Source organism: Coenobita brevimanus, chromosome 109 (genome assembly GCF_032717465.1).
Source record: "Coenobita brevimanus isolate Jiangsu-jjx chromosome 109, ASM3271746v2, whole genome shotgun sequence".
Classification (NCBI taxonomy): domain Eukaryota; kingdom Metazoa; phylum Arthropoda; class Malacostraca; order Decapoda; family Coenobitidae; genus Coenobita; species Coenobita brevimanus.
The window spans coordinates 26,538,624-26,564,218 of record NC_137062.1 but is presented as its reverse complement, the minus strand read 5'-3'; the positions used below and the strand labels follow the sequence as shown (position 1 = coordinate 26,564,218).

The window sequence follows — 25,595 nt, the reverse complement described above, 5'->3', positions numbered from 1 at the left end:
CCTCAAAGTAACTAGAATACAGCAGGAAAAAAAAGACATCATTGGAGTAAAGTGACTGATTATTCATGTTGCATTGTTTGTAGGCTCCAACATGCTTGCATGTGTCAGCCTTAGTCACCTAATGGCAGTTCTCCACACTGCTCAATCTCTAGAAACTTCCCTATTCAGTCCCTTATCCCTGAGGTCACACTCTGTGATCTTGTCCCAGGTCTTTTTCAGGCTGTCTTTCACAACCATACCCCTGACACATACTTCTCACCTTCTGCACCCATTTGTCATTCTCTGTCCTCCTAGCACTCCAAACCATCTCAATCTACCCCTCCTTATCACAACACCAATACTTTCCAGTCCCATCCTTCCTGTCAGCTCCTCCATCATAAACCTAGCCTCCTCCCAGGCCTTGCATTCAAGGATGCACTACACATCCATTTAGACATTGTTGTTACTGTACATTTGAGTCTATGAGTATCCTCTTCCCTTCCTGCCCAGGTCTCACTACAGCATTAGCTACATTCCTAGCACTTGCTGCATCCAAGGATTCCTTAGCAAAGGAGGGAGATCCCTCTCAATGTCAGGAGAGGCAACAGTTCCTTGAACTTCCTCCAACCTCTCCTCACCCTAGCCACAGAGCTAGGTCATAAAGTGTGACCTCAGGAATAAGAGACTGAATAGGGAGTCTACCAGATATTGAGCAGCAAGAAGCCCATTCTAACAATAAAAATAAACTTAGGGTAGTCCAATTAAAATAAAAAAATGAGTACTTGAGGCACTTAGTTGCTAGCCAGGTTAAGCGCAAAGATGATCAAAATAGAGTTAATATCCGCCGTTGCCTTCCTTCATTCTTCCACAATGTTGGGAAACTGAGAGGTACCCCGGATGCGTGCTGCCATAGGGTTGAAAATCTGATTCAGCTAACATACACAAATGTTCTTTGCCTCATAACGTGGCATTGTGGTGTGATCAGAGTTTTGGTTGCATACTGTAGCTCCTTTGCTCACATCAATGAGGCGGGCCAGTCATGTGCTGCCTAGTGTACTGTGTGGGCCGATGACAGCCGATCACTGTGCTCTTAGCATGCTGAGTGCTATCTCACATCACCAGTCCCTATGAACCTTGCCTTGTGGCCAGTGCTTGCCTCATGCCCCCTCCCCCCCCCACCTTATTTTTATGCAGTATCTTGGGTCATGTCGGATACTAGCAGTGACAATGATATGCTGGGATCCTTTGTGAGATAGAGAGAAGGCTGCCATCTTGAGACTTGGCAGCAAAATGTTGCTAAAAAACAAAGCAACATTGTGGCATGGTAGAGTACTGCCTGTTTCAAGGAATAATATAATTCTGTTATCCTCTTATACCATGAATAGGATGGATGGATGGATAGTGTGAAGAGAGCGTTAGATGCGAGAGGTATGTCTGTAGAGGAAGAAGAGTGGCCGTGCTTGATGGGGATGACTGGAGAGCAACTGTGAATGCATAAATGGTGACGTGGCCATGAGGGGATATTTTCCCACATTTGGCCAGATCAGCTGATCAGGTCAGGTGCAGGTAAGGAGATGGGTCCATTATGATCTGGCAGGGGTAAACCAGCTCTGTTGTTGGGCCCTGCTGCAGATGTCACTGATTGCACTGCACAGTTGACCCTCATGTGGTTTGGTGGAGTGAAGATCTGTCCCTTCTCCCCACAGGGCTAAGATGCGATTAAATGTGTGTGTGGAAATGAGTAAATTGGGAGTGTGTCGTCCTGTCTCAGCTACCCCCCATTGGGGGGAAGCAGCCTAGGCATACAGGTAGATAGATCTTCCCTTTATGTTAATCACAGTCTTACCATCTTATTGTTTTTATCATGAAAATACTCAGTATGATTACCTATTGTTTCAGGTCATTACCATCATCATTGCACCATCTTAATATCTTTAATCTTGGTCATGGTATCTTACTACTGTATCATTATTGATGTGGATGTGGTTGAGAAGATTAGGAGAAATACACTGAGGTGGTTTGGACATGTGGAGAGAATGGAGAATGAAAGACTGACTAAGAGGGTGTATGTAGGTGAGGTGGAGAGAAGGAGAGGGAGGGGTAGACCAAGGATGAGGTGGAGGGATGGAGTTGAGAGGTATATGAGGGAGGGGGGGGGTGAGTTGGGGGGAGGGGAGTCAAATGGTGGGTGACAGAGTGACTTGGAGGCGTTTTGTCTGCGGCCACCCTTTGCGGGATTAGGGCGTCGGGCTATAGATAGATAGATAGATAGATAGATCATTATTGTAATACTATTTCTGTATCTTACTTTTTTCACCTTTATTATATTACAGTATTATACTTGTCAGTAACTATGATTATTTTGGTATGACCAGTATAATAGATCGTGTGAAATACGTACAGTACCAGTACAGTACACCATTGTCTTTTTTTTGTTTGTATTATCAACCATTTCTTGGGTCAGATCCTTAGTGGTAGGTTGTGCATAGTAGAATGGCTGTATTTCACACTCAATATATAGGTCATACAATGGAAATCAGTGTGATAACTTTATTACTGTACTTTTGACGATGTTAGTATGTTACGTGAGTGTGGTCTGCGGTATCTCTGGAATCCTTGGGTGTGTCCCCAGAATCTGGGAAAAAAAAAAACTCTTTCATTGTTTCGTCTTCCAAAATGCCTGTGTTATAAAGATTTCAGTATGATAGCATTTGGCTGCATTACAAAAAAAAAAAAAAAAAAAAAAAAAAAAAAAAGCTACCAAGATATGGCATTTTGAAATTCATTAAACTTTGATTTTTTTTTTTTTTTAAATCTTGATATGCAGCTAGGCACCTCAATTGGGGTGAAGTTATAAGAATGCTCATCAAATTCAACAGGTTAATTCCAGATTTTGTTGTTATTTTGAATAGTAGCTCTATGCTGAATCTGCATGATGTCCTTTTTTTATTTTTAGCCAAATGGTTTCCTGTAAGCCAGGAAACCATTTACAACGCTGGGTGGTAACCATATAACCAAACCATACGTGTTCCCTACGTGTCAACAAGTGGGTTGGTGGAGGGTTAGTGCCCCTCCCCGTAAAACAACTAACTCAAAGTCAAATGGCCACCCCTTATGGGATTATGGCATCTGGCAATAGATAGAGATAGATAGATTTTTACTATATCCAGACATTTGTATTCAGCTGGAATGATTATTGTACTGAAGAGGTTAGTGAAGGCAATATGTAACCCATCCAGTTTGAAAAGTCTCCACCAAGTTGGATATAGCAAGAATATAGTATGATATAGGTCACTGGATAGATGATGTTCCAAATTGTGTTGTCATTGCAGGTTCCTGATAGCATTCTCATCAGATCAGACAAGCATAGAGATCTTCAGGTACATGGGTCCGTCTGCTGCTGCTGATATTCTACATTGGTGTGAGGTGGGGTTTAGGTTATAGTTTTTGAATAGTTGTTAATACATTTACTAAGATGACTTTGCATTTTATTATTATCACCATATGTATAGCTAGTTCATTTCTTTTGAGTATGCAGAGATTTTCATCTTTGCAGCTTCTATCCCGTAGCTCACTGGCAGAATAAGAAAATACTACAGCTTATCATCCCTTTCATAGAACGTCATCATGACTAGCACCATATTCTAGTGGTAATCAAATGTTACAGCTCAACATTCAAGATGGAGAGATTACAACTTTACGTTTAGTTAAAGTGCAAAGGGTATAGTAAGGTGCTGGTTACTAGTACCATTGCCTCTGGGAGGTACTGAACAGTCAGGGACAAAAGTGTCCCTGCTGATCCCCTGCATCTACTTTATCCTTGGGGTATTGTTTTTGTTATTGTAAGCTCCAGCATGCTTGCGTGCATCGGCCTTGATCACCTAATGGCGGCTCTCCATGCTGCTTGATCTATGGCAGCCTCCCTGTTTAGTCCTTTAACCCTGAGATCATACTTAATGACCTCGTCCCACGTCCTTCTCGGTCTGCCCCTCGCAACCCCACCCCCAATATTAACCCCTAAACCGCGGGGTTATTTTGGCTTGACTTGCGTGTCCCACGGGCATATTCGCACTCCGACAGACTCTCTAAAAATATTTGCCAAAAATCAGTTATTAGTCCTAGAATATTAAAATTACATATGCATATGGCACATACCTTCAGCTTTCTCCTGGGATGTTTGTTGAGCCTTCGTCGAGTACCGTAGGACTTGTGGAGACCTCTGAAGTTGAGTAACAAAGTCTCCACTTTACACTTCCCTGCAACCCGTAATATGATTACCACTGCCTGATATTATCACTAGAAACATTATTCTATGATTTTCAAATAGTTTGGAATCCATACTCCAAAAAAAAGGAACACTGTGAAAGCAATGAAAATTACGAGCCTGTATGACCTTCCCACTTACGCTTGTTCGCCGCTGATATTCTGTCATTTATTATTCACACACGCTTTATATTTCTATTACTATATAGCACTTATATATTAGGGCGTCGGGCTATAGATAGATAGATAGATAGATAGACTTATATATATCTGCAGTCTTTATCCATAAGTTTCCTTCTGTAATAGTAGTTTATTGTCACTGTTGGCATTCAATTTCTCTTTCAGTAAAATACGTAGCATTCACTTTCTTGTCCTGTATACTAGCGTTAAGAGTGAATCTGTCATCTTCACTTCCACTTTCATAACTCATAGTATTCATACATCTATCTATCTATCTATTGCCAGACACCTCAATCCCGTTTGGGGTGGCCACAAACAAATCGCCTCCAAGTCGCCCTGTCCCCCGCCATTTCACTGCCCTGCTCCCAACTCACACCCCCCTCTCTCATATACCTCTCCACCCCATCCCTCCATCTCATCCTCGGCCTCCCCCTCCCTCTTACCCCCTCCACCTCACTCACATACACTCTCTTCGTCAGTCTTTCACCCTCCATCCTCTCCACATGGCCAAACCACCTCAGTGTGTTCCTCATAACGCTTCCTATCACATCCACATCCACACCACAACGCTCCTTTATATCCTCATTCGTCAGCCTGTCTCTCCACGTGACTCCACAGGCTCCTCTTAAATAGCTCATTTCCACTGCTCTCACTCTTGACTTGTGTCCTTCCAACAATGTCCAAGCTTCACTTCCGTACGTTAGAGTTGGTATCACAATACTGTCATGTAGTAACTTTTTCACTTCCATGCTCACTTCCCTGTTTCTTATCACTGCTTTCAAAGAACCAGCAACCTTTCTTCCCTGCTGTACCCTTTCAAGCACTTCACCCTCCAAACCTCCATCCTTACTCATCACACTACCCAAATACTTAAACGTGCTCACATTTTCCAATTCCTCACCATCCAACCTCGCTGTACATTCACTAACTTCACCTCTCTCAAAGACCATCACTTTACTCTTCCCTACATTCACCTTTAGGTTCCGTTTCTTACACACACTCTCAAACTCATCCACCAAGCCTTGCAGCTCCCCTTCGTCTTCACTCAACAACACAGTATCATCTGCAAACAACAGTACAGGGAGTTTCCAAACACTATCCTCTCTCACCAGGGCCACTCCAACATCCACTACCCTATCTTGTACCTCTTTTATTACCCCATCCATGTACAGATTGAACAACCATGGAGACATAACACATCCCTGTTTCACACCAACTTTCAAAGAGAAAAATTCACTTAGTTCACCATCCACACGCACTGCAGCCTTCGCACCATTGTACATACTCTTCACAGCATTCAACAACTTCCCATCTACTCCATATATTCTTAACACTTTCCACAATCCTTGTCTATCCACCCTGTCATATGCTTTCTCCAAATCCATGAAAGCCGCTACAACCTCTTTCCCATCTCCAGAAACTTTTCCACTAAAGATCTAAGAATGAATATCTGATCTACACAACCTCTTCCCTTCCTAAAGCCTCCCTGTTCTTCTCCAACTAATTTCTCTGTTCTTTCTCTAACTCTGTCTATAAGTATCCTACCATACACTTTTCCTATTATACTAAGAAGACAAATGCCCCTATGATTACCACACACTTCTTTTTCCCCTTTTCCTTTGTACAAGGGAATAATTATACCTGACTTCCAATCCTCCGGGACTCTACCTTTCTCCCAGGCCAGTCTGCACATCTTCCACATCCATTCTACTACTATCTCTCCCCCATGCTTCAGCATTTCACCACACACTCCATCAATTCCTGGGGCTTTCCCCGATTTAACTTTTTTCATTGCTTCCACAACTTCTATCCTACTGATTTCTTCCTGTCTTCTCACCTCCCTCCTTCTCCCAGCCATTCCCCAGCCACTTATACTCGCATTACTTCCATTCTCTACGTTCAACAATTCCTTAAAGTGTTCTCTCCATCTGCTCACTTTTTCTCCCTTCTCCACTAGTAATCTACCATTTTTATCTTTCACTCCCCTGCTAACTTCACTTCCACCCTGTCTTACTCTTTTCACTTCTCTCCAGAACATTTTCTTACAGTCCCTCCATTTTACACTCAAATTCCTTCCAAATTCCTCATCCACTCTCTTCTTACTCTCTCTTACTAATCTTTTCACCTCTCTCTTCCTTTCCACATATAACTCTCTCTTCCGCCTCTCAACTTCTTCCACGCCCCTATTTCTCATCCATTCATTGTATGCTTTCTTCTTTTGTGCCACAGCCTGTTTCACCTCTTCAGTCCACCACGCTGTTCCTTGCACCCCCCTCCGTCTTCTCTTCCTTCCACACACCACATCACATGCTGCACATATTTCTTCTGTAAATATCTTACACACACCTTCCACGTCTCCCATCTGCTCCAATTCATATTTGCCCAATCGTTCCTCCACTTGTCTGTTATACTCTGCCTTTTTCTCATCCTCTTGTAACCTTTCCACTCTCCTTGCAACTACTCCTTCCTCTCGTCTTTCCCTTCTTCTATTCCTCCATCTTACTTGCATCCTAATTCTGGCCACCACCAAGTAGTGGTCAGAAAGTCCACTCCCCCAACCTCTATACACTCTTGCATCCTTTACACATCTTCACATCCTTTGCATTCATACATACTAGAGTGAAACTTTCACTTTCATTACTCCTAGTACATATACTCGTATTTTTATATTACTACTCATTTACATTTCTGTTTACATTCTCTGTTTTATTTACATTATTTACATTTCTTTTTTATTTACACTGTGTTATGCACTGTCACTTGCAGTAACTTATAAAACTATTTTCCACTGTTCACTTATATTTACATTCATTGCTTTCACTTGCTGTTTACACATTATTTACACATTATTTACATTTCCACTTGCACTCTTTTAGTCACCAGAAAGATCGTAGTCACTGTCGATCATTTTTATTGATAAATTAGCTAGTTCACGTTCCACAGCAGTTACTTAGCCCTTTACCTCTTTCCACACGAGGTTTAGTAGGGGGTAGAGGTCACAGGGCCCTTTGCATGGGGCTAAAAAACGGCGGAATTGGACAGGCGCGAATCCGATGTGGTTTCACCTTGAAAGACGACAGTAAACTGAACACGGTGTTGGCCAAGGGGGAGTGCAATGCTGCCAATGTCAGCATGGTGACAGCTGCTAATATATATGCTATGAAATGATTGGCAGGAAATCTAGACAATACATAATAAATTAGGTAGTTCCAGGTGATTGTAAATATCACTTAGGTTTCTTCCTTCCTTTCTTATATATATTTTTATTACGAGAATAGATTATACGGAATATTTCAAGGGGAAATAAACAGCGAAAATTAGTGAACGAGTGCACGTGAGGTGTTATCAGGTGATAATTTGCCAATTTCAGGTGTATGGCACTATCACTTACCTTGTTTCTTTTTTGTATATATTATTTGGTATAAGAATAGGGCATAGGGCTTATTTCAATGGATGAACTCAGTGGAAAATTTCGGGGAAGATTTATTTAGTGCAGCACAGCCGGGCAGGCGAGAGGATAGGGTAATGGAGGGGAGGTACGGAGGGGAGTCAAGAATGGGGAGAAATGGCTAAATTGTCAACAATGGATGGGAGTACAGATGAGATCAAGAGTGCTGACTAGTGTTGGACATTGACAGTATTGATAGATGATACAAGCCACCACTTGAAAGCCCAGGCTAATTCAAAATAACACAGAATCACAAAAGTGACGCCCCGCGGTATAATCCCTTGCTCCCAAGTGTCACGAAAGTGACGCCCCACGGTTAAGGACTTAACACTTCTTGCCATCTGCACCCAATTATCATCCCCCATCCTCTCCACATGCCCAGATCATCTCAATCGACCTCTCCTCATCACAAAACCAATACACTCCAGTCCTATCCCACCTCTTAACTCTTCCATCGTAAACCCAGCCCCCCAGGCCTTGCATGCAGGGACGCACCGCACATCCACCTGATCATTGTCATTTCTGTACTTTTGAGCCTGCGAATATCCTCTTCCTTTACTGCCCAGGTCTCACTACCATACAGCATTACACTCCTAACACAAGCTGCATACAAAGACCCCTTAGCACGTAGGGAGAGTCCTCTCAGTGTCAGGAGAGGTAACAGCTCCTTGAACTTCTTCCAACCACTTCTCACCCTGGCCACAGAGCTAGCTCCAGCCTCACCTCCAGCACATAACATGTCTCCCAAATAACAAAACTCTTCCACACACTCAAGAGGCTCACCAGCAAGTTCAATCCTTTCACACCACAGTCTCCACTTGCTCTCCCCGACACACCACACACATAAAATCAGCATTATCTTGCAGTCTACCTCTAATACCACTATATCGCTTGTGCACCCATTTATCACAAACACTGCACAAGATGGTATTACTTCTCACGCCCTTGTGGCAGACTGCACATGGCTACTCTTCCTCTTATTTGACTGTACCGCCACCAACCCTAGATGTCATCACTTTTGTTTCATCTGCATTTACCTTTAAGCCCTTGTGCCTCATGCTATCTCTCCACTTCCTAAATCTTTCCTCCACCTCCCTTTCATTCTCTGCAGTCAACACCAAATCATCAGCACACAACATCTCCCACGGGAGTCCGTTTCTGAAGTCACGTTAGAGGACTTCAAGTACCATGATAAACAACATGGGACTCAAAACTGACTCCTGATGCACACTAGCGTTCACTGATAACTCATCACTCAAATCTCCACTCACTCTTACCTGGGTGCGAGCTCCCACATACCAGTCACTCCTCCAACCCAATCTTTCTCGTTGGCTATTTTACCACCTCTCTAGGGACTTTGTCAAAGACCTTTTCCAAATCAACAAAAACAAAATACAGATCCCTTTTCTTCCCAATATATTTTTCCTGAAGCTGTCAAACAATGAATATGGCATCAGTGGTCCCCCTACCTGGCATAAACCCAAACTGCATCTTATCAATATTCACTCTTTCTCTTATCATACCTTCTAGAACTCTCTCCATTACCTTCATTATCTGATCTAAAAGCTTTATGCCTCTCTAATTTTCTCTTTCCAGGGCATCACCCATCCCTTTGTACACATTTACAATTACACTCTTCGACCTATTATCTGGGACAACACACTCATATGTAATCATATTTATCAGGTCAGTGACTAACCTCACCCCTATATCTCCTGAGGCCTTCAACATTTTGGCAGTCAACCCAGACACACCTGCTGCCTTCCCCACCTGCATCCTGCCTATTGCCTCACTCACAGTAGCAGCATCAATCAAAGGCCAAGAGCCAAACACTGGATCTGCTGGCTCCAAACCTTCCCTGTCCCGGTCAAACTCCCCATTCAACAACTGAGTATAATGCTCTCTCCATGCATCTTTAATATCCCCACTGTTCACCACTACCCTTCCTTCATCCTTCATCACACAGTGCTCACCTATAATGTCCTGATTTTCCCTCTTCATCTGATTTGCCACCTTAAATATCATATTTTTCCTTTCCCCATGATTTAGGTTATCAGGTAAAATAACTCTGTGTCTCGGACTTCGCCCTGTATACCTTTCTTCTAGCCCTATGCTTAGCAGCCAAGTATTCCTCCTTGCTACCACCCTTCTTCCATTCCTGGAGAAGCCTTCTTTTCTCCTTAACTGCAGCATCTACACCCTCATCCCACCACCAAGTTACTTTGTATCTTTGTGGGCCTCTTGTCCAACCGTATATTACATCAGTAGCTCTCAAGAGATTGTTCTTGAGGGCTCTGTACTGTTCATTAACGCCTCTGTCTACGACTTCCTGTTCAGGCACCACTCTCCTCATTTCACAGTAGAAGGCATCCCTTACTGCTTGGTTTTCCAGCTTCCATATTTTCCTCCTAGGTACATAAGTCCTCTTTTTCATCACTCGTTCTTTGAGCACCATATCACAAATCAATAGTTTGTGCTGCTGCACACACTCCTTGCTTCCTAAAACTTTAACATCCCTCACTAACCTCCTATGAGCCCTCCTGACCAGAAAATAATCTATCTGACAGCTATTTACCCCAAACTCGTACGAAATCAACCTACTCTCTCTTTTCCTAGAATGTGTGTTGCCCTTAATCATGTTCATTGCCTCCCCAAACTCGAGTATCCTTTCCCCTTCCGCATTTCTTATACCATACGCACGTCCCCCATGTACTCCTTCATAACCTTGAGCTGCTTCACCTACATGACCATTTAAGTCCCCTCCCAAAACCACTGTCTCATCATCCCCCATACCACCTACTACACGTATTAAATCATTCTAAAATCTATCCTTCTCGACCTCATCCAACCGTGCCTGTGGAGCATATGCCGATATAATTGCAGTCATTATTCCACCGAACAAAATTTTCACTACCAGTATCCTATTGCTTACTCTCATAACATTCATAACATATTCCACCCATTTCTCTGCAACCAACACACCCACACCCCCATATCCGTCTGTCCCCCGCCCCCCCCTGCCAATACAACTTATAGTAGCAGTTCTTCCCAACAATCTCTCTGGCTGATCCACCCTTGTACCGGACTTTCTGCGAACATGCCACATCCACCCACCTCCTACTGAATGCCTCAATGACTTCCTCTGCTGTTCCCCACAAACTTCTCACATTCCATGAACCCACCCTCATCCTCCTGGGCGATTTAATGTTTTCAGACTTGCTTTGAAGCTTATTCGTGTATTTAGTCATATTTGGTAATAATAAAGGGGGTAGACATACCACAGGCCCCACGCACTGCACATTCCCAGGTCCAGACAATGGATCTGGGACCCCTGGCCCACCAGCTTACCAGTGGCTGTGGTAGTGGGCTCAGGGCACCCTGCCAGGACAGCTGCAGGGACACCCTCCAATCACGCCTTGGCACTGCAACTGCCCCTCCATTATACAGCCTCCTGGGGCGCCACTCCCAGGTTCGGGTTCCTCTCTATTGGGCAGAAGCGGCAGCCTGGGAACTGCAATGCCCTGTACCCTCTAGCACAGGTTCGAGCCCCATCTCGCCACAGACCCATGATCTATGGCAGCAGAACCCCTGTCACAGCCCCCCCCACCCCACCCCCCAAAAAAGTCCGCCACTAGGTAGCAGGGGCAAAGTTTTCCGGCCTCTTGCTCTTGCTGGCACCAACCCCTGTAATGTAGTGGGATACTTTGTGTGAAATGTAAAGCACATGTGGTGTAGTGCATAAGATAGAGGAAATGTTTGGGAGAGTATGCTGGTCTACTCTCCATGTTACTGTCACACTGAAAAGGTCAGCAAAGGGGTATGGTTAGGTAGCCAGTGAAACAGGAGCTCCAGCTCTCCCTATCACCAGCATTCTCATTCCCCTTAGGAGTACCACCCTGTTCGGCCCATGCTACAGCCTCCTCCTGCATGTCTGTCACTTTCCTCTCTGATGCAGCATATCAAAGATAATCATCTGTGGGCAGAGAAACATATACATTTATCAAAGCCCTCTCGGCTTAGGATGAAACCATAAAATGTTGGCAACAGAATCCAGACTTACTGCAAATCATCCCCCCATCATTATCACTGTAAAAATGCAATCCAAACCTGAGCAATAATGCCTCACATACAGAAACTGCAAGAAAGCAGACTGGACAAAATGCACTGAAGACACAGATCAACACTTTACAACACTAAAAACTTCACTCATCTCCAGTATCATATGCACATTACAAAGTTCCTACTTATCACAGACATGCACCACATCCCATGAGGCTACAGAAGACGTTACAACCCAAACTTTACACCAGAGACTGCCTGCTCCATAAGACAATTTGACAGACTTTAACACAGCTCACCTCTCCCACACACACAAGACATCATCACAGGGCTTCAAGAATTAAATAATGAGATCAGTAACAAAATTGGGGCAAAGAAAATGGAAAACTGGAAGGCCTTTGTAAAAACACTTAGTTACTCCAGGAACACATCTTGGCACTACAAATTGCTTATCAGTATCAATCACAATCATGCATTTTCAAGACCCATACCACCATCATACCCAACAACCAGCACATCCCTTCTTATAAAGAATAAGCAAGCATACCTATAAACCACTGCTCAACCTAAGGGCAGAGAAACATATCAGGCTTCCTAAAGCTCAGGAATATTAGCCAAGAAAGGAAAGTAAGAAGTTCAGTAATTGAAACATTAGGTAAAATATTTTCCCTGACTGTACCAAACTAAGACTGCTGTATGGCTGTTTGCTTGATGTTTAGCTATGTTGTCAATTCACTCTTAGGCAGGGTGCTCTCCCATGAGTAAACAAGTTTCATGCAGTCACATGCAGTAGACACATACAAAATCTTTAATGACCTTCACTTGACCAAGAGAAAGATCGTATCAGTTTTGTGCCAGAAGCCATAAAAATGCTGCTACCTGTTATGACATTATTTCTTGTGCTTTAAGAGATTTGAAACAATCTCATAATTCCATAAGTGTTATAGCATTATTTGAGACTCTGCTACAATTACTATACAATGTTATTCAGTTTAGGAGAAACCTCGGGCTGCAGTCATGCTTAGAATAAAAATAGTAAGAACATTGGTCAAATGATCTTTATCAGCTTTTCCATCCATTACTCATTTGCATCATTACAGTAAATCCTTCAATGACATTTTTCTCAAAAATTGTGAAAATCACTTTTAGTTGAAGTTCATGTTCCATCATTAACCTCTTCAGCCCAAGGACATATTCAGTGCATGAGATATGTAGGGCTGATGGGGAAAAAGTTTTTTTTTTTTTTTTTTTTTTTTTTACCCCAAAATGTAATAAATTATACCTGTAATAAATTATACTTGTACATAAAAAGCAGAATGGCAGTGCTTTAGTGGACATTTGTGCCAGGAGGGGGTTGGTGATAGCCAATACCCTCTTCAGGCACAAAATGATCCACAGGTATACATTGCGAGTGATGAGAAGGGTGGGTGGTGAACTGAATGGATGGGAAGCAATGATTGATTATGTTTGTGGATGAAAGGATGAGAAGATGTGTAATGGATCCAAGAGTGTACAGAGGTTGGGGGAGTGGACTTTGACCACCACTTGGTGGTGGTCAGAATCAAGGTTTAAATGAAATGGAGAAATAGAAGAAGGGAAGGACAGGAGGAAGTAGCTTATGCAAGGAGAGTGGAAAGGTTACAAGAGGATGGAAAAAAGGCAGAATGTAAGAGGGAATTGGAGGAGTGATTGGGTAAATATGGATTGGAGCAGATGGGGGATGTGGCAGGTGTGTGCAAGATATTCACAGAAGAAATCTGTGCAGCATGTGAGGTGGTGTGTGGCATGAAGAGATGACAAAAGGGGGTGTAGGGAACAGCATGGTGGAATGAAGAGGTGAGAGAGGCTGTGGCACAAAATAAGAAAGCATATAGTAAGTGGATGAGAAGCAAGGGCATGGAAGAAGTTGAGAGACAGGAGAGAGAGTTATATGTAGAGAGCAAGAGAGAGGAGAGGATGGAGAGTGAGAGACTGATGAGGAGAGTGTATGTGAGTGAGGTGGAGGGGGGGAGAGGGAGGGGGCAGCTGAGGATGAGATGGAGGGATGGGGTGGAGAAGTATATGAGGGAGGGGGGTGTAAGCTGGCAGCAGGGCAGTGAAATGGTGGGGGACAGGGCGACATGGAGGCGATTTGTTTGTGGCCACCCCTTGCGGGAATGAGGCATTTGGCAATAGATAGATAGATAAAAAGCAGAGAAAACCCAATTGCATATTGGTAGTAGCATGGTTGACCTTTATTTGTATGCACTTACAGGGTTTCAAGGACATTTCCTGTCATTAGAACAAACTGTGTTTGCATAAGTACTATATTTGGTATACTGTACTTGTGATGATTGCCTAAGATATATTTACCATAGGTTTTGACTGCTTAGTTAAGAACAAATTGTATATGTTGCAAAAGTGTTTACAAGTTAGCAAATAAATGGGTGGAAGCCTGTTTGTGAAAGGTGACTCCAAGCTCATTCACCATGAGTGAAAAATCAGTTTAGCCTTGCAGAAACCAGTTTTAGTGTTCTGTGGTTTAGAGTTCCAGTTGAGGTAATCATCGTGTGTTTGAAGGTTTAATTTTTCAGAAAGTGAAGGACATATTTCATTTATGTAGCTAATGTTATGAGTGATTTCATTCCCATACTGTTAACTGTTGTGGACTCTCAGGTTTCTACACTTCGTATGGAGTAATATAGTACGGTTCAGTCATGACTCACTATACGATTGGGTTACGTCAAATGATAACCCATCGCATAACAAATTGTTATATAATGAGGTCAGTATAACAGTGGGGATACTAAGGGTGCCCTTGGCCACAAAAAATGAAAACCTTAAAAAATATATATATAAAATAAAGCCCATTTAAGTTGTACAATATTTTACACACAAAAAGGTATCACATTACTTAAAATTACCCACTGCACTACTTGTTATGCACTTGCAATTTAATTTGGCAGTTGTGTTTCAGTGACCTTTTATGCACAAAATGAATCTAAAGGCAGACGATCACAGTAATTGTAAACACAGGACAACCATCCTGGCTCAATCTTCTGACTGGGAGGCTGTGTACGCATGGTAAACATGGTTTCCAAGTCACAGGTTTCAGTTTTTCATACACAGTAAGTTATCACTTCATTTAATATTGCACACTGCACTCTTTGTTACACATTTGCACTTTGACTATAGCAGTGGTGTTTCAGTGGCCTTTTGTTCACAAAATAGAATGAAATGCAGATGATCACAGCAAATGCAAACACTGGGTGGCCATCTTAGCTCAGTCAACTGACTGGGAGGCATTATTCTAGCTATTTCACAATCCCTTCGCCATTGTTATTCCAAAAATGGGCCTAACTTTTGTTCATCATTATAGTGATCTATCACATTGGGAGCAGTCATCCAGTGAGACCTGACTGTACTGATGGTATCAATTGTTTATATAAGGGAATACTGTACTTTGGTTTCTGATTATCAACTTGCGTTATCACAATTTGGTTTTCAGTGAATAGAGTATAAGAAAAGAGATAAAAGACTTTTTTTTTTTTTTTTTTTTTTTTTTTTTTTTTGGTAATGACCAACTCCTAAGAACCCTTTTCTGAGTCCAGGAGAGACAGAGCATGGGAGGACTTCAGGTTAGTCTGCAGTAATGCAGATCTCTTAAGCCATAGGAGGTGACTGTTATGTCCTCTGTTTGATGTAATAGGAAACCTTACATAATAGAATTGTAGTAGTAGTACTGCAGGTAGATATATCCCCAAGTTCACCTGAAATATGAACCCAGTGGATTGTAGGCTGAAGTTTTCCTTCTCTGGCAGTCAGCTCTTCCCCTCTCAGGGGATAGGGAAGGAGTTGAAGGCCTTTTGTGTAACTTGGCAGCTTAGCTACCAGCTTTGTCAGTGCCACTGCATAACAGCATCTCTCTCCAGAAGCAAAGCCTCACATAACGAAGAGTATGCTCCTATTACTTGCACATATTTATCTGCATCCTATATCTTTCAGAGTGGCAGTGTTTTAGAAGAAAATGACCCAAAGACACACGAGATCCGTCGAAATATCTTTGATCGTTTTTTCAAGCTGAAGCACACGGTAACTGTGGCGACAAATGGGGAACAGCTCAACCGGGAGTGTAGCTTGTTTACTGATGATGGCAAGTATGTTATTGTGATGATACCGTGTCTCTGAGTTCATCATCATCATCTACTCATTTTTCAGCTTTCAGAGAGGGTTAGGTAGGATCCAGAAATAAGAAAAGTACAAAGTGTGAAAATGTAAAGACTGTCAAGTTGTCAACATCATTCCCACTGGAGTGGGTCACATATACGAGGTGTGACAAAAAAGAAATGAGACTTTGGCTGCTAATGACACAATTCATCAGCCACACAGTAATGAAGTATATCACAGTGTTGTCCAACATCTCAGCACTGTATGAGAAAAACAGCACTTCAATTAACCTATTATCATTCTTTTCACAGGTGGTTTTGTAGCTCCTGTCAAGTGCCCTCTGTCACAGAATGAGCCTCGAGCAAAGGATTAACATCAGGTTCTTGGCTAACATGGGAAAAACTCCTGCAGAAACCCTTGCCATGCTGAAGGATGTGTACGGAGAGGAAACAGTGTCCCGTACACGTGTCTATGAGTGGCACAAGAGGCTCAGGATGGGGCGGGGTGACATGAAGGATGACCCAAATCCAGGATGTCCCTCAACAACATGAAATGATGCCAACATCCAGAAGGTCAAGGAATTGATGCAGAGTGATCGCAGACTGACGATCAGAATAATGGCTGAGCAACAGGGATTAAATAAGGAGTCAATGAGGTCCATCTTATTGAAAGATTTGGCCATGCGGAAGATTTGTGCAAAGTTGGTGCCCAAACTGCCCTCCGAGGACCAAAAGATCTGTCATGTGGATGTGTCACGGGACATTTTGGAGCATCACCCCTCCCCATCCTGAACCTCTTGTGCCACTCATAGACACGTGTGCAGGACACTGTTTTCTGTTCCAACACATCCTTCAGCATGGCAAGGGTTTCTAAAGGAGTTTTAACAAGTTAGCCAAGAACTTGACGTTAATCCTTTGCTCAAGGCTCATTCTGTGACAGAGGGCACTTGACAGGAGCTACAAAACCACCTGTGAAAAGAATGAAAATAGGTTAATTGAAGTGCTGCTTTTCTCATACAGTGCTGAGATGTTGGGCAACACTGTGATATACTTCATTACTGTGTGGCTGATGAATTGTGTCATTAGCAGCCAAAGTCTCGTTTCTTTTTTGTCACACCTCGTATATATATATTTTTTCCCCTGAACTTACCAGAGGATGTAATTTTGGTGAAGCGAGTTTTTGAAATGGCAAAGTTAGATATTGTGTTTATTAATCTATCACTTTTACATTGTTCCCTCAAGTTGAATGATATCATATGGTAGCAATAAGGATATGATAAAAGTGATGTCCTCAGGCTGTGGGGCTTATTTGTTGATGATCCCAGTTTCAGTAATTCCTCACTTAACAGTGTACTGTAAATGAATTTCTAAAACATTTTTTAAAGTGATATGTTTAAGTGAGGATGTTACATTGGGAATGATTTTCTTCTCAGATATTTAAGATATCATATTGAGGACTCAGTGTTAGGTGGTTGTGACCATCATTCACTCACTTGATGTAGTGCTGCCTACTTCTTCCTTAACCTTTATCATTCCTTTTTTGTGCCTGCCCTCCTTCTGCCTATTTCTCCCATCTTTCCTGTCACTTCTTATTACTCTTGTTTCCCTTTCAGATGGCTTTACATTTAGTGGCAAATAATAATTTACAACACTGAGTGGTAACCATATAACTAACCTGTACATGCTTCCTACATGTCAACAAGTGGATTGGTGAAGGGTTAGTGCCTCTCCCCATAAAACAATTAACTCAAAAGTCAAATGGCCACCCCTTACGGGGCTATGGTGTCTGGCAATAAATAGATAGATGGACAGATATTCAGAACTGGTGTCTGATGTTGTGACTTATATCACAGTCCATTAACAAGTTAAAGAAATATAAAAGTGGTGTGTTGAGATAAATGCCAGTGATTTACATCAACTCTGACCCTGTATATCACATCCTGACCTCTATAATGAACAGTGGTTTGCTGTGTGAAATGTATTCAATTTCTTATTAACAACTTTATAGTGAAAATTTTGTAAAGGAAGTCATATTAAGCCAGAAATTAATGTATGTTATTATGATGCTGTATTTTTTATGACCACCATCACCACCATCCCAACACTATTTCCCACTTAATAAAGAAGTGGAAGGATTCAGAAATACAGTCTCCCTTAATTTACACAGCTTTGAGTTACACAGTCATTAATTATGTTGCACCATCTGTTGATACCCTTTGACTGGTGCCTGACAAAACCCACCACATATCTTCTTAACCATTCACTACAAAGAAGTATTTTTTTATTAGCCATATTCTGGCCACCTATGAAAGATTATATTCACCATGCTGGACACCTGTGTAGGATGTACAGTCTTCATAACACTACAACAGTGTGAAAAATCTCTTCATAAGAAATATATTTCTAAGGGGTAGGGGGAGGGGGAAACTGAGGATGAGATGGAGAGAGGGGATGGAGAGGTATGTGAGTGGGGGGGAGGTGTGAGTTGGAGAGAGAGCAGTTTGATAGCATAAGACAAGGTGACATGGAGCTGATTTATTTGTGGCTACCCATTATGAGATTAAGGCATTAAGGTACAATGTATGCTGTATAAATCGAGAAGTAGGTAGTAGCAGTAATAAAAACTGTTGTATGCCATTAGATTGAAGGAGTGAAAATTTAGCAGTCAAAAATCTAAAGACCCATGCAGTGACAATTCAAATCTCCTAGGAGTCAACTACTGCCCAACAGTGACCTACTGCAGCCTGCTTCTTGGTAAAAACAGTATTTCTGGTGGCATAGTGCAGCTGGATTCATAAGTCAGGATGCACGTTTGCCTATGTTGGACAGTAATAATAATAATAATAATAATCTGGCCTTTTGTTTCTTAAAAGCGCCAGTTCTTCCTCTTGGGAATTCACTAGCACTCGACACACATACATTGTTTTTACAGTTACAAGAATTGTGACATTTCTTGTATATAATACAAGCTACATCATATATACATGAAAGTGGCAATAATTAAACCCTATAATCATCCGTCATAGTACCTCTCTCCAGGTCATAGCATTTTGGAAAAAGAAAGGCTTTCAGCTGTCTATCTCTTAAAGGATTCAACAGTAGAGAGTTGTCTTATGGACAATGGCAATCTGTTTTATAATATAGGGGCTCTATATGCAAAGGAACGATCAGAGAAAGATGACTGGTGAATGGCTCCTGGCTCATCAAGACGCAAGGAATCATCTTCACTGCGTAACATCACACCCAGGCGTGCCGATGGGAGTTTTAACAATTCAGCAAGATACTTCAGTTCACCAAACTTAAGAACCTTGAATGTAATAAGACACAGTTTAAATTCAATTCTAGCCTTTACTGGTAACCAGTGCAACTCAATCAGAAACAGGGTAGTTGAGGTTCTCGGGGGGAGACCAAAGATAAGCCGTGCCGCCCTGTTCAACACAGACTGAACTTTTGTTAGTATATTATTTGGAAGACCAACCCACAGTGAATTACAGTAATCAACATGAGACAAGACCACTGCATGGACCAATGTTAAGAGGCACCATCTATTCAAGAATTTTCTCACAGAGTACAGATTTCTGATGTGCAAGTTACACCCTCTTACAACCTGATTAATATGTTCTTTGTAATTTAACTTAGAATTAAAATAAATACCCAGATTTCAAACAGAACTGACTGGATGCAGCTGCGACATGCCGATGTTCAAAGCCAGGGCATTGTCAGTTTCATCACCCCTTCTGTTTCCTCTGATGATGATGATCTCAGTTTTACCTTCAGTCAGCTTAAGTTTCCTCTTAGCCATCCAAATCTTAATATCAGACATTAGAGATTCAAACTTTGTCTTAGTATTGTTGATATCTGACATCTTAACATAGAGCTGGGTGTCATCAGCATAAAAATGATAGGACACATCATGAGCATCAAGTAGAGACGATAAACTACTTGTGTTGATAGTAAATAGAAACTGATCCCTGAGGGACTCCAAATAGAAGAGGAGCAGAATCAGAGCTAGCATAATCAACAACCACTCTCTGAGATCTGTCCAACAGATATGACTTAAGGAGCAAAAGGGCACTATCACGAACGCCATAAAAATGCAGATCATCCAACAATAGTTTATGATCTACTGTATCAAAAGCTGCAGACAGATCCAACAGAACTAGGAGAGAGGACATCCCACTACAAGTGTTTGCCACCAAGTCACTCTGAATCCTTGTTAGTGCAGTTTCAGTTGAATGGTATTTTCTGTATGTTGATTGAACAACAGGAACAACTCTGTTGTGTTCCAGTAGTGGTAAGAGTTGATTGAGTATGGCCCACTCAGTAATCTTGGATAAAAAAGACAGGTTAGAGATGGGATGATAATTTGTCATGCTCTCGACATCAAGGCCAGGTTTCTTAATTAGGGGCCTTATTAAAGCATGTTTCTCAGACTGCACAAAATGTATGAAGCATCCATTTATTATGTTGCAGATAAAGTCTGCAGTGTGCTCATACACATCAGTGTATATACCTTATACAAGTGCCCTCTGCTGGTTAGATATGGAACTAATGTACCATACTTTAATTCCTTGTATGCAGATCAGTTAGTTAGTGAAATAGTTTCATACCCCACCAGCATTAGACATTACACTAGGCAATAGGGGCTGATGTGTTTTTCTCATTCAGTTTTAAAGGCTCCAACATGATTGCATGAGTCAACCTTGGATACCTAATGGCAGTTTTCCACTCTGCCTGATCCATGGCAACCTGACTGTTCAGTCCTTTATCCATGAGGTCGCACTGTATGATCTTGTCCCAGGTATTTTATTGTTTGCCTTTCCCAGCCTTATGCCAGATGTTCACACTTCTCACCCTCTGCATGCAGTTGTCATCCTCCAACCTCTCAAGATGCCCAAACCATCTCAGTTCATCAAACAACAAAACATGCACATTGCCATCTTACAAGAAGCAAAACTACGTAGAACTGCCTAACACCTATCTATCTATCTATTGCCAGACGCCTCAATCCCGTTTGGGGTGGCCACAAACAAATCGCCTCCAAGTCGCCCTGTCCCCCACCATCTCACTGCCCTGCTCCCAACTCATACCCCCCTCTCTCATATACCTCTCCACCCCATCCCTCCATCTCATCCTCGGCCTCCCCCTCCCTCTTCCCCCCTCCACCTCACTCACATACACTCTCTTCGTCAGTCTTTCACCCTCCATCCTCTCCACATGGCCAGACACCTACATTTCATAATTTCACCACCATCAGACAAGACCGGAGTGATGGCAGAGATGGTGGACTCATCACCCTGGTACACCACTGCATCAACTTTTCAGATACTAGTGCACACACAAAATCACTTCTTCCCCCACATGACCACTACAGAAATACAATCAATTAAAGTACAGTAGGACCTCACTGTAACGGACTAACTGGGGCAAAACCAGTCTGAAAAATGTGAAATTCCAATAAAAGCAACATCCGGACTTCCCCTTCCTAACCTGGACTTTTTCCGATATATCAGACATTTGTCCGGATCGCATGAACAATTGTTAAACTGTTTTGACTACCATTGTGGTAATTTACTGTGTTATAACTTCACTACATTAATCAAATGGTATCGTTTCGTATCGTTTTTAGAGGCTCCAACATTCTTGCATGCGTCGGCCTTGGTCACCTAATGGCAGCTCTCCATGCTGCATGATCTGTTGCAGTCTCCCTGTTCAGTCCCTTAACCCTGGGGTCACACTTAATGACCCTGTCTCATGTCTTTCTCGGTCTACCTCTCATAACCCCACCACCAATATTAACACGTCTCACCTTCCTCACCCAATTATCATCCTCCATCCTCTCCACATGCCCAAACCATCTAAGTCTACCTCTCCTCATTACAACACCAATACACTCCAGTCCCATCCTACCTCTCAACTCTTCCATCATAAACCCAGCCCCCCCAGACCTTGCATGCGGGGATGCCCTATACATCCACTTAATCATTGTCATTTCTGTACGTCTGAGCCTGCGAATATCCTCTTCATTTATTGCCCAGGTCTCACTACCATACAGCATTACACTCCTAACACATGCTGCATACAAAGACCCCTTAGCACGTAGGGAGAGTCCTCTCAATGTCAGGAGAGGCAACAGCTCCCTGAACTTCTTCCAACCACTTCTCACCCTAGCCACAGAGCTAGCTCCAGCCCCACCTCCAGCACACAACATGTCTCCCAAATAATAAAACTCTTCCACACACTCAAGAGATTCACCAGCAAGTTCAGTCCTTTCTCGCCTGACAATCTCCATCTGCTTTCTCCGACACGCCCTACACATAAAAACAGCATTATCTCGCAGTCTACCTCTGATACCACTACATCTCTTGTGCACCCATTTATTACAAACACCGCACAAGATGGAATTGCTTCCCACGCCCTTGTGGCAAACTGGACATGGCCACTCTCCCTCGTCTTTGACAGTACCGCCACCAACCCTAGATATCATCACTTTTGTTGTATCTGCATTTACCCTTAAGCCCTTGTGCCCCATACCATCTCTCCACTTCCTAAATCTTTCCTCCGCCTCCCTTTCGTTCTCTGCAGTCAACACCAAATTATCAGTGGGAGTCCGTTTCTAAAGTCACATGAGAGGGCTTCAAGTACCATGATTAACAACATGGGACTCAAAACTGACCTCCGATGCACACCAACGTTCACGGAAAAATCATCACTCAAATCTCCATTCACTCTTACCTGGGTGTGAGCACCCACATACATAGCCATAACCACCCTAAGCAGCCACTCCTCCAAGCCAAGCTTTCTCATTGCCCACTTCACCACCTCTCGAGGGACTCTGTCAAAGGCCTTTTCCAAATCAACAAAAACAAAATACAGATCCTTTTCTTCCCAATATATTTTTCCTGAAGCTGTCAAACAATGAATATGGCTTCAGTGGTCCCCCTACCTTGCATAAACCCAAACTGCATCTCGTCAATATTCACTCTTTCTGTAATCATACCTTCTAAAACTCTGTCCATTACCTTCATTATCTGATCTAAAAGCTTTATACCTCTATAATTTCCTCTTTCCAGAGCATCACCTTTCCCTTTATAAACATTTACAATTACATTCTTCAGCCAATCATCTGGGACAACACACTCATAAATAATCCTATTTATCAGGTCAGTGACTAACCTCACCCCTATATCGCCTGAGACCTTCAACATTTCGGCAGTCAACCCAGACACACCTGCTGCCTTCCCCACCTTCATCCTGCCTATTGCCTCACTCAAGGTAGCAGCATCAATCAGAGGCCAAGGGCCAAACACTGGATCTGCTGGCTCCAAACCTTCCCTGTCTTAGTCAAACTCCTCATTCAACAACCGGTTATAATGCCCTCTCCATGCATCTTTAATATCCTCACTGTTCACCACTACCTTTCCTTCATCATTCTTCAACACTGCTCACATGTAGTATCCTTATTATCCCTCTTCGTCTGATTTGCCACCTTAAATATCATATTTTTCCTTTCCTCATGATGTAGGTTATCAAGTAAAAGTCTCTGTGACTCAGACTTCACCCTGTATACCTCTCTTCTAGCCCTGTGCTCGGCAGCCAAGTATTCCTCCTTGCTACCACCCTTCTTCCCTTCCCGGAAAAGCCTTTTCTCCTTAACTGCAGCTTCTGCACCCTCATCCCACCACCAAGTTTCTTTATGTCTCGGTGGGCCTCTTGTCCAAATGCATATTGCATCAGTAACTCTCAAGAGATTGTTCTTGAGGGCTCTGTACTGTTCATTAATGCCTCTGTCTACGGCTCCCTGTTCAGTCACCACTCTCCTCATCTTGCTGTAGGAGGCATCCCTTACTAATTGGTTTTCCAGCTTCCGTATTTTCCTCCTAGGTACATAAGTCCTCTTTTTCATTACTCATTCTTTAAGCACTGTATCACAAATCAATAGTTTGTGCTGCTGCACACACTCCTCACTTCCTGAAACTTTTACATCCCTCACTAACCTCGTATGAGCCCTCCTAACCAGAAAATAATCTATCTGACTGCTATTTCCCCCAGACTCATACGTATTTAACCTACTCTCTCTTTTCCTAAAATGTGTGTTGCACACAATCATGTCTGTTGCCTCCCCAAACTCGAGTATCCTTTCCCCTTCCGCATTCTTTATACCATATGTACAGTCGACAGCAGAAGTTCGTCCCTCTTAGCGTGCATGATACGAGCCTGTTGATCTGGTAACACTGTATGAGATAGAGTTGACAAGTACACTTTAAATGGCTAATATTAATGAAATGTGTTCGGAGATAAGAACACATTCCCTAATGATAATATTAATTTGTAGCAGGTGGGATAATGTTATTGTGAAATGTTTGACATTGGTATATGAAGATTCTTCGTTACGGACACAGACGCATAGGATTATTTGGACTGGACTGATGTTGCCAGCAAGTATTATATGAAATATTATAGAACGATTGCAGTCCTAAAGGTGAGGTTGCAAGAAAACACTAATTACGACGTCAGTTACACACTAAACAAACACAGAAACTGACAGTTCGTGTTTCGCCAGTATGCGGTTTAGTTTTACAAGTTAAATCACTTCCTTTTCCGACCTCTCTCCCCACCCGTCTCTTCTCTTCCCAGTCATGCTCTCCCATCATGCACGTTTTATCGTTAATGCTGAATATCGTATGTCTGTAGATAAACTGTGGGAAACAATCAATATAAAAGTGTCAAATGAGCTTCTTTTCCTCCTCCATCGCTTGAAATGTTATCCATGACTTGAATATAAATGTTAGTAACATGAATAAATCGTCACTGTGGTGGTTAGGAGACCTTACTCATCACCATTTATATAACATTTATATAACCATCGTTAATACAGTGCTCCAAATACACTCCCTCTCCACCCCCTCGCCGTCTCCTCCCCTCCCCCTTCCACTGTCTCCATCACTTCTCCCCCTTCCCTTCCCCCCCCTCTACCAGTACCCCTTGTTTCTCTCCCTCAGCACCCCCAACCATTCCCAACGATTTCATTTAACTGACTCTGCTTCTATTTACCTCCCTAACTAGATCGGTTCTCCATAATTTGAATACAGTTATTACCATTTACAGGAATTTGAGTCTTAATTGTAATGACATTATAAACACAATACTCGTGCACGTTATATTGCCAACTGTATTACACACAAGTAACCAAGTTACTTACATAACAATATGTCCATCGTAACTATCAGTGTTCAATACCATCCCCCCTTTGTGGATTCCTTCCCTCCTCGCCTCCTTCCCGCTTTCTGTATCCCTCACTCCTCCCTTCACGTTATAACATATTTATCTGTATCCCAGCTTGTAATATATGTAATCCCTTCCCTCACCCAAAGTATTCCTGCTTCCATAATCCGCTTCCCCCCCCACACATTGTGTTCCCCACTAAAGTGAGACCTATGAGATACGTCTAATTATATATAATTTAAAACAATATGCCATCGACATACTTTGATCTGAACTCCCTCAACGCATGATCTTAC

At 42.5% G+C, this 25,595-nt stretch overlaps 1 protein-coding gene across 1 annotated transcript in view; it reads left to right on the top strand.

The window, feature by feature from the left end:
- The window catches only part of abo (de-etiolated protein 1 abo), a 186,722-nt gene that overhangs the window by 31,523 nt on the left and 129,604 nt on the right, over positions 1–25,595 (top strand). Inside the window, exons 3-4 of the mRNA XM_080285946.1 lie at positions 3,312–3,405; positions 15,914–16,065. Coding sequence (XP_080142072.1) covers positions 3,312–3,405; positions 15,914–16,065 — 246 coding nt within the window. The remainder of the gene's footprint in view (positions 1–3,311; positions 3,406–15,913; positions 16,066–25,595) is intronic.